Consider the following 15,610-nt stretch of genomic DNA (forward strand, 5'->3'; position numbering starts at 1 on the left):
GTATCTCTTGGATTGATTTTATCCATGAAAGTACAAAATATGATACGAGAAATATATTAACAATATACCTTCTCAACAAATGTTTTACATGTCATCATTATAGTTAGTATTTAAATATATAAGATTTTTAGAAATTTAATGATTGGTTTAATATTTATCTACATTTAGTGGATTTTCAAATTAATTTAGTTAGTTAGAGTATTGATAATTTATTTAATGAATTTAAAAATATAATTTAGTTGGTTAGAGTGTTGATAATTAATTTAATACATTTTTTCTAGAACTTTAATTGGTTTTAGTTTATTTTGAATTTTTTTACATAATTTTTAATTAGAAATAAAAAAATCATTATTTTAAATGGTTGAATTTGTATAATCCTATATGATTATTGCAAAAAATTTCCCAATAATCTAAATATAATATAAATATTAAAATATTAGGTTTTAGATTATTTTGAATTTTTTTACATAATTTTTTATTAAAAAATAAAAAATCAATATTTTAAATTGTTGAATTTGTATAATCTGATATGATTATTGCAGAAAATTTCTCAATAATCCAAATATATTATAGATATTAAAATATTAAATTTATTTCTTAAATGAAATAAACCAAAAAAAAAAATCCCCTCAATAAACAAACAAGCTAAAAGTTGAGATAAGGTGTTCTCCCAAAACCTTAAAAGGTCATGTGCCCGATTTATATTGCAGAGAAGGAATCCTTTGCAATAAAGAAAACGTGATAGTTATGATCGTGAAATGACGATGATATGAAATTGCAATCTTAATTTATATAAACCGGGTTGAATTGTTTTAAATTTTATTTTTAAAATTTTAATCAATTTTATTTCGAATATATAAAAATATGTTAAAATTGTACTTATATAATTTAAAAATTATATTAGCAACCTCCAATTCTAAAAACAAAAACATGAAATACTCTATTAAAAAATAAAATATACCAAAGCATAAAATACTCTGTTAAAAAATAAATATACCATTCATACATGTTGCTTTGTTAACTTTTTAATAACACCAAATCCAATGCAATGTTATAAAATCCAATCGATCTAAACAAAACGGCGAACAATTTTAGAACATCAATCCAAGCAAAACGATGGGCTACGTTCAAATTGGTGCTGTTTGCAGAGAGGATTAGGATCTAACATCAAACACTTTGACATTATATCCCTTTTCTTCAATCACTGCAGGGGAACGCTTTCTTCGATCCCTGCAATCACTTTCACTGCAACGCTTTCTTCCATCCCTGCAATCAATCACTGTCACTGCAGGGGAACGCTCCTGAGAACAACTGTTTCGACGGTGAGGCCTGGCCCGAATCCAAACAGAACTCCCACATCCAAACCTTCTCCGGTTGTCGAACACCCATTCTGCTGAGAGGACTTCCTCATCTCGTCCAAGATGAAGTGCACGCACGCGCTCGACATGTTCCCGTATTCGCTTAGTACTTGCCTGGTGGCTCTCAGTTTCTTGGGATCCAGATTCAGCTTTGCCTCCACCTGGTCCAGAATGGCAGGGCCTCCGGGATGGGCGATCCAGAACAACTGGTTCCAGTCGGAGATTCCAAACTGCTGGAAGGCCTCCACCAGACTCTTTTCTATGTTCTTGGAAATGAGCCCCGGAACGTCTTTCAGAAGGTGGAAGGTGAGGCCGACCTCTCTCAGGTGCCCGTCGATGGCTCCGTCGCTGTCGGGAAGAATGGTCTGTGCAGTCCACATCAGCTCGAAACAGGGCTTCTCCACTTGAGGGACGGGATCGGCTCCCACGATGAGCGCAGCAGCGCCGTCGCCGAAGAGAGCTTGGCCGACCATACTGTCGAGGTGAGTGTCGGAGGGGCCACGGAAGGTAACAGCCGTGATTTCACTGCAGACGACCAGAACCCGAGCTCCCCGATTATTCTCGGCGAGATCTTTAGCGACGCGGAGAACGGTGCCTCCGGCGAAGCAGCCCTGTTGGTACATCATGACTCTCTTAACGCTGGGGCGGAGGCCAAGAAGCTTTGTCAGCTGATAGTCAGCTCCGGGCATGTCGACTCCACTGGTAGTGCAGAAAACGACATGAGTAATCTTGGACTTGGGCTGCCCCCATTCCTTGATGGCCTTGGCAGCCGCTTCTTTTCCAAGCCTGGGCACCTCCACCACAACCATGTCCTGCCGTGCGTCAAGCGATGGCGCCATGTACTCGCACACATTGGGATTCTCCTTCAGAATCTCCTCCGTCAGGTACATGTATCTCTTGTTTATTGCAGACTTGTCACCTGCAACACACGCCCGATCAGATACATATTGCAGCCTCATCATCATACGAATATAATGCCATAAACAAATTTTTAGATCATATAATATTACAAGCATGAAATTAGAGGTGGAAATTCTTACACATTCTTCTGAATTTCTCCTTGAGCTCTGTCATATGCTCGCTGTTGGTAATTTTGAAGTAGTAATCGGGATAACTGCTCTGGTCGACGGCATTGGGGGGAGTTGCAGTGCCGATAGCGAGGATGGTGGCAGGGCCATCTGCCCTCTGAGCCTTCCTGAACGCTTCTAAATCCAAATTACCCAAATTCTGAGTCATGCTTGCCTGAGCTGCTCTAACAATTATGAAGATCTTGATGTTGTGATGCAGTAGCAGGCGTGCTTGCTTTCTTGAAGAATGAATCCTGAAGGGAGTGATTAGTAAGTTATAGCGCGATGTCCAGCGACTTGCGAAGAGGAGTAGTGGTTAGATTGGAAGCACGTGGCCACAAAGTCCCTCTGGAAGAATGGATTCGTTGCGGTCTCTGGACCGGAGGAGCAAGAAAGAAAGTAAGATGGGGGCACAAATGTTGGTGTGCGAGAGGAGGTGAGTAGTAGTGGTTAGAAAGTAAGGCACGTGCGTCCAGACTCTATGGTGCAAGACGGACGCGTCGTTGCCCGCCCCGCCGACCATAGGGAGAGAAAAGAAAACATGGTCAGATTTGGTTAGACGAGGGAAGGCGAGTAGCTGCAAGTTTTGGTGTCCTTATTAAGTAAGAAGATCCAAATAACTGAAATTTTAAAAACATGAAACGGTGTCCCGTCGAACTTTCGGGATATTTTAAGGTGTTCTACATTATTGGATGGAACATAATAAATATATTAAAATATAACATTAAATGAAAAATTATATATATATATATATATAATGTAATTAATAACAACATATTAAAAATAAAATAATTAATTTGTAATTACATAATTAAAAAAATCAAGTTTCTTTTAAGTTACTAATAAATTCATTTCAATAAAAAATATTGATAAAGGTAGATAAATATAACACTACATTAGTCGGTTCCAAAAGTCAACTCAATAATGTGATTAATCCGAAAAACAATCTCATTGTTAATATGGATCACAAAAGTTTGAGATCTAACATAACCTCACTTATTTTATGATATATTTTGCATATTAAAAAGAAAAATCAAGGAAATAATTTTATTTTAAATTATGATTATTATTAATTAAAAAAAATTTGATATATGAGTTATGTGAAAAGACAGGTAACACGATTTTTAACTATGGAGATTAATCTCATTTTATCATGGGGATTCTTAACTTGTAAATAAGCTTACAAAGCTATGTGCCAATACCATGGCTTACTAATACCACATGCCGAAAAAACTGTAACTTATGTTCATTTGACATTTTTTAAATTAATCAACTCAATTAAAAGATCAAAAGGTACATAACTACTTCAAATATAAATCTCAACCTTTTCTCTGTGGATATTATTAAGAATATTCTAAGACATTATGTGGAGGTTAAGTCCCGCTATCCACCTAATAATTATTAATAATTAAAGTAAAATTTTGGAAGCTCTATTTTAAAATACACATACCTATCTATGTAATTATAAGTTGATAAATATATATGATTAGTTAACAATTAGATGATTATAAATTAGTAATATTTAATATATAACAATAATCATAGTTATCTCATTTTTAAGTTGTGGTTTAATTAAATGCCAAATTAGTGTATAAGACCTTCAGGTATGTAGCACAAGAGCTCCTCATTTTACATAGATTTGACTACTTAAATTTATGGAGTAAATTTAGACTTAAAGTATAGTCATTTTGTCACAATTTATTATGTTAATCAAGATTTTTCATGTTAAATTTGTCTTTGTGGTATCCATCAATATGTTAGTGATATTTCATAATACCACAACCAATAACATGAATAATACACTTTTTTATTACGTATATTGTTTCTCAAATTATGTAGATTTGATAGTTGAATTATACATTTGGTTTTCAATCAATATTGTACTTAGACCTTATAATTCAACACCACCAAGTTGATAAATAGCATGCTGCCTTGTTTGTGGGTTAAGTGACTATACAACTATTTGAATGCTTGATTAATGAATATTTACCTACTTATCTCCCTTCAAAGTTGGGATTATAAGGAGGAAGCCCCATTAAAGCTATACAAATTATATGGCAATATTTTTCGAACTTTACTTCCATATAGTTGATCTAAATTATAGATCCAATTTGAGTTGAGTTAAAATTGGATGCTAAGTTTTAACAATCTATATAGACATGTTTTTAGTATGTTTGTATTTTCATCCTTTTCTCAAAAAAATCATCAATACTTCTGTCTTTCAATGACATTAATAAACAATACAATTTATCTTCTTCAATTTTATAGGGATCTACATAACGTAATATTTAAGTAATTCACAAAATATTATAACTATATATATAAAATAATGACCACCTAGGTATATAAAATAATGACCACCTAGGTATATAAGGATGTAAATACCTTAATTGGTATATATATGTGTGTGGTGCAAGGGTTGGAATATATATATTTGTGTGTGGGGGTGTTGAAAGTGGGTAGGGTGTAAGGTGACATAGATGATAAATAAGGATTCATGAGCTTATCTATTGAGCCTTCTCTGGGAAGGGTAACAATGTATGTCTTCCTCTTCTCTAGATTCAATAACTGCATTCTAATTAACTTAATTGAATTTTTTATTGTAAAATTCCACCCATTTTTTTAATAGTTCGAGAAATTGATATATATATATATATATATATAAAGCTAACATTGCACTAAAGGTTTCATTATATCTCCACTAAAAAAATGAATTTGTAAAATGCAAAACGAAATGCATTAAGTTGCATTTTTTTGCATTGTTGTTCTTAATGCATGCTCCTTTAGGTTTTCTTTGATTGCTTGCTTCTTATATATGTTGAATTCATGTTGCGTTATATTTTTAAGACCAAGTTTCAACCTTATTTTTGCTTCTATTTAGTACCACAAACGTATTTTTTTTTGCGCCCCTTTGGTTGGTGTCCATTGTGGCAACATTGTTTATGAGTCTTGCTAGTGTTGTTACATTGCACTAAATGTTTTGTTGTATCTCCACTAAAAAAATTGTATTTGTAAAATGTAAAACAATGCATTTTTTTGTATTGTTGTTCTTAATGCATGTTCCTTTAACACCACTTTTAGGGTTTTCTTTGATTGCACACTTCTTATATACGTTGAATTTATGTTGCGTTTGCATTACAAATATTTGAAAACCAAGTTTTAACATTTTTTTTTGCTTCTATTTAGTATCACACACGTATTTTTTTCCCCTTTGGTTGGTGTCCATTCTGGCAACATTGTTTATGAGTCTTGCTAGTGTTGTTTTGGCAATGTGGTTTACATCATCAACATTTTCATAGTAAAAAATACATAACCTCTACATACATTTGTATAATACTACTTATGATTATTTTAGTGTTATTTCCCGATACAATTATTTATTTATTCTTTTTTTTGCGATGTGGTTTACATCATCAATATTTTCATATTATTAATACAGAACTTTTACATTGCACTTGTATAATATTACTTTCCTTATGATTGTTTGTGTGTTATTTCTTGATACAATTATATGTTTAAAATTGTAATTATAACATATTGAAATACTTTAATGTCATATTAGCATCATGATGATGTCATCTTTTAGATCAAGATTACATTGTTTTAGCATTATGGAAAAAAACGTAACTTTCATTATGTAAAATAGTGAAAATTACATGTTGTAGATGCATAAAACCATATGCAAAATTGGTTGTTTATTCACTCAACAAACATATGAGTGATACAACCATATAAAATTCTATCGAAAAATATTGTAAATAGTTTTTACTAGAGAAGCACAACTATACAAAATATACCCATGTCCATGTGTAAAACAAAAATATGAACTACTAACATCATCATAGATCGCCACCAGTATCAGTAACTATAGCTAAAATTAGAGGTGTGATATCAATTAGAATCAGAGTCAATTTAATGAGGGTCCATGAATGGGCAATGATAATATTGGTAATATGCTTCCCCATTTTGTACGTTGCTCATCCATGTCATGTGATTCTGCTGCATGCCTACCTTGGATAACTGGTCAAAAAGAGTGTTCCTATCCTTGTAAATGTGGTGATAAGTGATAACATCAAATTGTGACTTAATCATGAGAACTTCTTCTAGTAGCGACCTGAGTGTCTACACGTGACATGTGGCATTAAGATTGAACCAATCAATAATAAAGCGGGAATCCCGATACACCTGTAGTTGTTGGCATCCCTGTTCTAGTGAAAATAAGAGAAGTAACCTTAAGTTGTATAGTTCAGAGAAATTGTTCGTGCCACTTCCCAGACCATATTGAAGTTTGAAAAAGTGATTATTGTTGAGGTATAAAACAACACCACCTCCACATTTTCCGTTTTATGAAGAGTCGTTGAAGTAATCCTGGGGATAAGAATGATCAATATTCTCAGGTTGGAAATTTCGGGAGTTATGCTGAATCTTATCCTTAGGTAAAAGTACACATATAGCCAGGACATGTGCACCAATAATGTCGAGGAGTATGTCGACCTCGGTAAAAAAATTTATTTCTTGTTGATCCATGTTCCCTAGCAGATTAGTAGAGAGAGATTTTTGAGCTTAATAGATGAGGCCTCATTCCACCAGTTTTGCCAGGAAACATTAATAGTATCACCTCCCCATCTAATATTGTTATTAAGAGCACGATATATGAAATTCCAAATAGAAATTGTATATGGACATGATGAATAAGTGATCAATGGATTCCTCAGCGCAACAACAGAGGGCACACCAAGAGGGACCGTGGAAGGAGCATTTCATTAAATTCTCGCCTGTGGGAAACTTGTTTTCATACATTGTTTTAGCATTCAAATTATATTATAATTGGTTTTATTATAATGATTGATTTTATTATTATTGAATATCTATTTAAATTTATTTAATTCATTATTGTTACAAATCAATTATTATTAATTATTTGATTAATTTGATAATTATTGAGTATTTAATTATTGTTATTAATAACATCTTATTAATCACTTTGTCAGCTAAGGAAAATATCTTTTTTGATACTCGTGTCATACTTCTTTTATACTAGTTGGTGATAAAGAAGAGAGAGAATATCTTCGATAGTTTGCAAGAGGATTGATACTACAGATTATTTCATTTAATTTTAGGTATCACAACTTTTGACAAATAATTAATTCTTAATAGTGTCCCTCTAGGTATTACTAAATATATCTTGATGAGTAGTTTTAAGAATTTACTATGTCAAGATTACTCTTGAAATAATTGTTTCTTTGCTAATGTTTGAAATAATTTATTTCCTTCAAGAATACTTTGATGTTTTTATTTTTATTTTTATCTATAGTCTATTTTGCAAAGTCAAGAAATCATGTATTTTTGAATTTTTTTAATGAGTGTCCATATTTATAAGATTTTTACATCTAAACATTTATCACATCTCTTTCAAGAATATCTTGATTTGTTTTGAATGTTTATAAATATATATTTTCCTCTTATAAATATTTTGAATGCATTGTTGTATGCAATTATCTATTAGTAATTTTGAATATATGTAATTGTCTATTAGTAATTAGTTAGCAATGAAGAAGGGAGACGATCTTGTCAAGGATTAATTTTCACTTTGCAAGAGGATTGATTATGGACATCTATTTCATTTTAATTCTAGGTATTGCAACTTTTGACTGCTAATTAATTCTTAATAGTGTCCCTCTAGGTATTACTAAATATATCTTGAAAATTATTTTTTTTAATAATCTATAGCCTCAAGATTAAAATATAATGCATCTAATGCAAGCAATCAAATAGGATTAGAAAACAACATCTACACTGAAATCAATTAATATAACGAAGAAATCAAATGAGATTAGAAATCAACATCTACACTGAAATCAATGCATCTAATGCGGGAAATCAAATAGTATTAGAAATCCACATCTACACTAATATCAATGCATCTAGTGCAAGCAATAAAATAGGATTAGAAATCAAAATCTACACTGAAATCAATACATCTAATGCAAGAAATCAAATATAATTAGAAATCAACATCTACATTGAAATCAATGCATCTAGTGCAAACAATCAAATAGGATTAGAAATCACCATCTACACTGAAATAAATGCATCTAGTGCAAGAAATCTTCTTCCCTCTCTCCCCCCTCCATCTAATCTTGAAAAATATTTTTAATAATTTACAACCTCAAGATTAACAACATCTAATCCATCTAATGCAAGCAATCAAATAGGATTAGAAAACAACATCTACACTAAAATCAGTGCATCTAATGCAATCAATTAAATAATCTTAGAAATCAACATCTACACTGAAATCCATGCATCTAGTGCAAGCAATCAAATATAATTATAAATCAACATCTATGCTGAAATCAATGCATCTAGTGCAAGCAATCAAATAGGATTAGAAAACACCATCTACACTGAAATGAATGCATCTAAAGCAACCAATCAAATAGGATTAGAAATCAACATCTACATTGAAAATCAATGCATCTAGTGAAAGAAATCAAATAGGATTAGAAACCTTTATCTACACTGAAATTAATACAGCTAGTTCAAGCAATCAAATAGGATTAGAAATCATCATATATAATGAAATCATTGCATATAGCACAAAAAATCTTATTCCCTCTCTCCTCGTCCATATATATCTACATCTCCCTCCATCTATCCTTCTTTGTTTCTCTATCTCACCCCCCCAAACACAGACACACTCTCTCTCTCTCCTTATCTATCTATCTTTGCCTCCCTCTCTCGCTCTCTATATCTCTCTCTTAGTCCCTCTCTTCACCTCCCATCTATATCTCTATCTGTCTCTGTCTCTCCTTTGTCTCACTATATCACCCCCAAAACATACACACTCTTTCTCCATATCTATCTATCTCTCCCTCCCTCTTCATCTTCCTATCCCTCTCTCTCCCCCTTCTATCTCTCTTCCCTCTTGCTCTCCTCTCTCCCTATATCTCTATCTCCCTTATCACTCCCTCTCTCTCTCTCTCCACCTTTATCTCTCCATGTCTTTCTTCTTACCTCCCCCTCTCCTTCTCTAGCTCGCGTCTTCTCTCTCTTCCTTCCTCTCTCTCCCTTTATCTCCCACCTCCCTCTGTCTCCCCCTCCTCTCTCTCTCTCTCTCTCTCTCCAACTTAGTCATTATCTCCCTACCTCTCTCCTTCTCTCCCCCCTTCCTTCCATCTCTCATTTTTTGTCTTTCTATCTCACCCCAAAACATACACAATCTCTCTCCATCTCTCTCTTGTCACTCTCTCTCTCTCTCTCTATGTTTTTCTCTCTTGATGTATTTCTTCTTTACTCCCTCTCTCCCCCTCCAACTCCATCTATCTATCCCTCCTTCTCAAGTCCACTCTTTGGTCCTTCCCATCTCTTCCTTTCTCTCCCCCACCCCCCTCTCTCTCTATGTTTTGATCTCTTTATGTATTTCTTCTTTACTCCCTCTCTCCCCCTCCAACTCCATCTATTTGTCCCTCCCTCTCAAGTACACTCTATGGTCCTTCCCATCTCTCCCTTTCTCTCCTACCTCCTTCTCTCTCCCCATCTCTCTCTCTCTCTCTTTGCCCTCCAACCTTGTCACTATCTCCCTCCCTCTCTCCCCCCTCCATATTTGTGTCTCCATCTCTCTCTCTTACCCCTCTCTCCCTCTCTCACTCCTCTCTTTCTCTCTCTCTTCTTTACTCCTCTCCCATCTCCTTCATTTTATCTCCATCTCTCCCTTATCACTCCCTCTATCTCTCCACTTCTATCACTCTATGTCTTTGTTCTTCCCTCCATATATATCATGATATATTAATATATATTGAAATATAACAAAATTAATATTATATTAAATTTAATATTGTATTAATCCAAAGTTATTAAATTTAATAATATTAATATTAATACTAATATTTTAATATCAATATTAGATTTAATGAATTTTTTTACATAGCATGATAACAAAATTTATAATAAAACTACATCAAATTAATATATATGTTTTTTCCTTTTAAATATTCATTAAACAAATATTTAATTAAAAGAAGCATTAAAAGATTTAGGAGCATGATTTTCGATTTTTGTGTTGAATTAACATTTTTTCTTTTGATTTAAGAAATGGTATTAGGTTGAGTAAAGAGTAAAGATGTTTAAAATTTTACCTAATTTAGAACTTTAATGTGGCAAAAGAAATTGTTAAAGGTAAATTTATGATCCATTCAAATTCACATATTAAGATTCAAGTGAATGTTTTGGCGGACATTAATGAAAATTATTTTTATTATTTTTTGAGGACGTGACATACATACACATCAGGGTCATACTGGGTTATAGGAATACGCCTCTCGGCACAATACAATTTCTTTTTCTTTCTTTTGACAAATACATTACATCATGAATCAAATACAATTATGAAGACTGGCATTAGTTACATTTTTCAAGACTCCCTCTTAACTAGGGAGGTATTCATAATTACACATATAAAAAGGTATGTGGAAGATCTCAAAATGATATGCTCTTATGAAGAGTCAAAACAAATGCAGTGCTATAGATTAGATATCTGACCATGGTACTCTAATGAGGTGGGACTAAGGTGTACTCAAGCCTTAGCCATTCTAGGTACCATCAGGATTTTAATCTCTAACACCAACCCAAGGATCTAGGTGTGTATCGAAGGTTAGAGCTCCATGACCAACACCACCCTCCCTACTTCGAGATCTAGACATCAACACATAAGTCGACCAGATTTCCTCCCAAGCATCTTGTTTCCACAAGATGCTTTATCTCTCCTAATAAGATATATATCCACCAATCTGAGGATGCTTCAAATGTTCAACCTTTTTACAGAGAGATCCTGCACAACAAGAACCCCAATAAGTGATAAACCTTCAAATATACATACAAGTAAACACAAACCTTCATGGTCCTCAATCATTCTAATTCTATTTATATCATCAGCAAGTTCTCCAAATACAACTTGTCATAAACTTTATTCTTCTTTCATTTCTTCAATAGCACCAAATATAACCTCAATACTTCTCAAATATTTTTTTTCCCAATTCAATTGTAGTAATTTCATTCATTATTTGAGGTATTCATTATGACTATCATGATATGCCCTCCCTCTCAACTGGGGAGATATTCCTTTTCTTCTATCCAAGCTCCCTTTCAATTTAATAGCTTTCTTCTTTTATAAAATTAGAGAAGCTTCAACCTTTCAAGGCTTCATTTTTTCTCATGGCATCAAGCTCATCTTGATCATCATCATTCTTATAGTTTATTTAATCATGCTCATCATTATTATCATCTTCGATTATGAACATCTTCAACATCTTGAAGATTATGTACCTGCAAAACTTTAATAACAAGTACAACCAAATACAAATACAAAAGCATGAAGTCAACTATATCAAAATGATGGAAGCATTAAAACATTTAGGCTTTAAACATCAAATACCTAAACTTGGTTAGGTTCATAATCAAAGGGTCACATATTTTTTACTAGACTTCAACTTCTTGCTTTGTTTTTGTCATAAACCCTAGATTCCATATTTGAGACACAAAGCCTTAGATATCAACAATAACAATCCAATCATAGTACTACACATCTAAGGTTTCAACAATATGCTTTTAGAATTTACATGTCAGACTCTAGATTTTATCATCAAAGCTAAATCATATCAATAATAATAAAAAATATCATCATGCCCTAGAATATCAATCTCTAATAGTGTTTTGTTACAAACCCTAGACTTATAAAACATGAATATTAACAAAAAGGTTAGCATACCAGTATTTCATCTCTAGGGTTTCATTCCTTATATCAATTTCTTTCTATGATGTAAACCCTAGATGCAAACATTAATTTCCAAAATTAACTAACAATTTTGACCATACTAGGGCTTCAATCATGTAGAAGAACATACACCTAGGTTTCCATTACTAGGCTCTACTATAACTATTACAAGGATTTTCTTCATAAACCCTAATTCACCATACCCTCAAAATCTAGGGTTTCAATATATAACCTAGACATTAACAACAAACCCTAAAGGGCTAGGGTTTTTACTTCAACATTACTAAAACCATAAACATCAAAAGAATAGGATTTCATTATATGTTATAGATTTTATTAATAACCCTTAAGTAAACTAGGGTTTCATTATCAACATTAACATAACCTTAGCATCAAGAGGAAGGGTTTTATAGTGAACCCTAAGGGTTAGGGTTTCACAAGAATGGCAAGAGACAATATATGAGGGTAGATTCAATCTCATGATTAATCACCCTAACAAGAATCTTAAAACCTTAGATATAAAGATGTTAGTGATATAAAGTAAATTTCAAAATAAGAATGATCATACATTTTGCAACAAAACTTTTAAGATATACCTTGAGTTTCTTTTTAACAAACCTTGTAGGACATCAATTCTTGAAGGGATTCCTTTGCAACAAAACTTCTTTCATGATTCAATCCTTTCCTTTGAAGTATCCTCCATAACCTTTATGTACTATGCAATCTTTTCCTACCAAGGAAAATATAAAGAAAAAGGTTATGATTATATAATATAAACAAATCTCAATGTGAGGAGGAAACCAAACATGAAATATGAAATAAAGATCAATATACTTATCTTTTGGTAAAATGGTGAAGGCTCCCTCTTAATCCAATATTTCTGAGTGATACCTACAAATTATCAAAACAACTTCAAGAAATTTTAGCAAGACATATTAGATCTATGGATCCTTAAAATCAAAACATAAAACACTACAAAACTTAGAATAGTAGATTTCGAAGGATATGTGAGAGAAGACTTAATAGTATAATTCTTTGACTTCAGATTCTTCAGCCTTGTTCTTCTTAGATGGAGCTTCATCAACAACATTTTCATGTTCTCTTTCTCTCTTCATATTTCTTGGAGTTTTAGGACATTGCACTACAAGGAAAAGACCTTCTAGCAGAGGTTTTTGTGGAAGTCACTATAAAAATAGCCCAAAAGCATGTTAATAGTGGAGGTCACTAACGGAGGTGGGTGGATGGATGTTTTAGTGGATGTTTTTTGGACGATATGTCTATAATATATAAATGTACTGGTGCCTTACTATCCATACAAGAATTGATGTTGCATAAAACATGGTGCATTGTGGAAAAAATATTTTTATAAAATAGAAAAACACAATGTGCTAAATAACACCAGGCACCGGTGCTTGAATAATCAATGGAACCGGTGTCCTTCATGTAGTAAAATGTCCCGGTGCATACCACTAAGTAGCAACGCTATAGTTTTTAAATTTCAGAAAAGTGTGGTGTTATTTTCCAATGATGCATCGGTGTGGTAAAGGTACTAAAATGCCCTAGGGCATCTACTAAAGAGCACTACTAGGCAGTTTTTAATTTTTAAAAGTAGAGCGGTGCTATAGTATGACAAAGCACCAGTGCAGTACTTGTATTAGAGAGCCCCGGGGCATCCTAAGAAAAGAACTGCAATTTTTTTTTTAATTTAAAAAAAACGTGGTGCTCTTGGATATATTACGCACATGTGTAGTTAGCATAACACACTGGAAGAGAATTAAATAAAATAAACCCTCCTAGCCGTATATTTCATTTTTACCATCTACAATGTTGGAGAGCTCTAAAGCACTGGTGCCACTCTTGCCTCATCAAGCGCCCTGACGTCGGTGCTTTTCTTGCTCACCATCCTTTCGTACTGTGCTCACTGCGTCACTTTCCAATTTTTTCAAACCATGCTAAAATTTGTTTTTCTCCATTACAATGACCAAATGTCCAGATAATGCCTATATTTCTCTCTAATTTAATTTTTAGCATATTAGAATTGCAAATTAGATTAAATTTTCCATTGTTTTGGAAAAAAAAAAATCCCGCAACACGGTGTGTTCCATATATTCGGCTCGCACCAATAGCTGTGCACCCTGTATATTTACAAGGTGCACCGCATTTCAGTGCGTGAACATAATGCACCGCGATTTTCATGGTGTGTTTCATAAATAAAAACACAACAAGAATATGATAAATTTTACGTCGGTGCATTACTCTCAGTGCGTTTATTTTTACCAAATGCACTGCAAAAATAATATTTAAAAAGATAGTCATAACTTGGCACGTTTAATAACCTGAACATTTTGTGCCGGTGCAAAAAGGTTATAATTGCGCATCGGTGCACAAGTGTGACACACCACTATGAAAAATTAAATTTGTGTACCAACAATGATGCATCATACTTTTGTGCACACCATCATCGGTGCGGTTATGTTTGGAAGCCCACTGGAAACGGTGCATGACTGCATTTTGAGTGCACCGATGATTTTTTTTGTTTGTTTTTAATTAAAATTTATATGGCTGATGTATTTTATATGTCAATCATGTAGTAGAGACATCAAAATTGGGAGCACGAGCAACAGGCGGACCCATACAATATGGTATAAAAATGGGGTGCTAGAGAGAGGGAGAGGGATTTATAGCCTCCCCCTATTATTGTAGCTACCCGAGCACTCTTAAGGAGTGTAGGCCTCCTCAAGTACCATGAGGAGGCTACATCCCTAAAGGTGGACTCTATCTTATTGGTAAATATGATTCACCGATGGAGTGCCTAGGAGAAGACTTTCCATGTCAATCATGGGGCATGGTATAAGCCCACTCAAGAGGACATATACTTTATCACTGCTGATCTGAACTTAAATAGTAATGCAACAACTTACAGATATAATCATAAACACGAAGATGTAACAGAAAAACACTTCGTTTCATTAATAGAAAAATATTGAACTATGCTTACAAACATAATGGGAATAAGATAGCTTGGGCGATGGTAGCTTATCTCTGAGAAGAGATGTGGCGGCTACATGCCTTTGAACTGTGTTACAATGAGGCTTAAGGGCTTATTTATTATTTGAAAGCATGAGAAAACCCTAAACAACCAAAACCCTAACCCTAGGAGATGTAACACCAAGGGTTTGTGGGCCACATTGGAGTTAGTTAGGCAGCCAACTTCCCAGGGTCGTAACTTGGTCATATTATCTCTGTTTTGCAAGTATGATACCTTGTTGGAAATGTCTCGTCGAGTACTACAGGTTTCACTATAAGCCCTTGCCTATGGCTATGGGTCTGTCGTGGACCCCAAAAAAACACCGTTTAGGGGGTCAAAACTACTCTTGAAGTTTAGGACCTGAAAAGCTGCTACAAATAGTAAA

General features: G+C 33.6%; 1 protein-coding gene across 1 annotated transcript; it reads right to left on the reverse strand.

Moving 5' to 3' along the window:
- Positions 1-982: 982 nt before the first annotated feature.
- On the reverse strand, positions 983-2,670 carry LOC149190246 (chalcone synthase 7-like). The gene is made up of 2 exons (XM_089412084.1): positions 2,399-2,670; positions 983-2,277 (listed from the first exon to the last, which is right to left on the reverse strand). The coding sequence occupies exons 1-2, from the start codon at positions 2,592-2,594 to the stop codon at positions 1,283-1,285; spliced, it is 1,191 nt and encodes a 396-aa protein (XP_089268210.1). The 5' UTR covers positions 2,595-2,670; the 3' UTR covers positions 983-1,282.
- Between the last annotated feature and the right edge of the window lie 12,940 nt (positions 2,671-15,610).

This window comes from Pinus tabuliformis, chromosome 3_1 (assembly GCF_031772625.1).
Source record: "Pinus tabuliformis cultivar Carrire ecotype Pingquan chromosome 3_1, CPIR1, whole genome shotgun sequence".
In the NCBI taxonomy this organism is placed as follows: Eukaryota; Viridiplantae; Streptophyta; class Pinopsida; order Pinales; family Pinaceae; genus Pinus; species Pinus tabuliformis.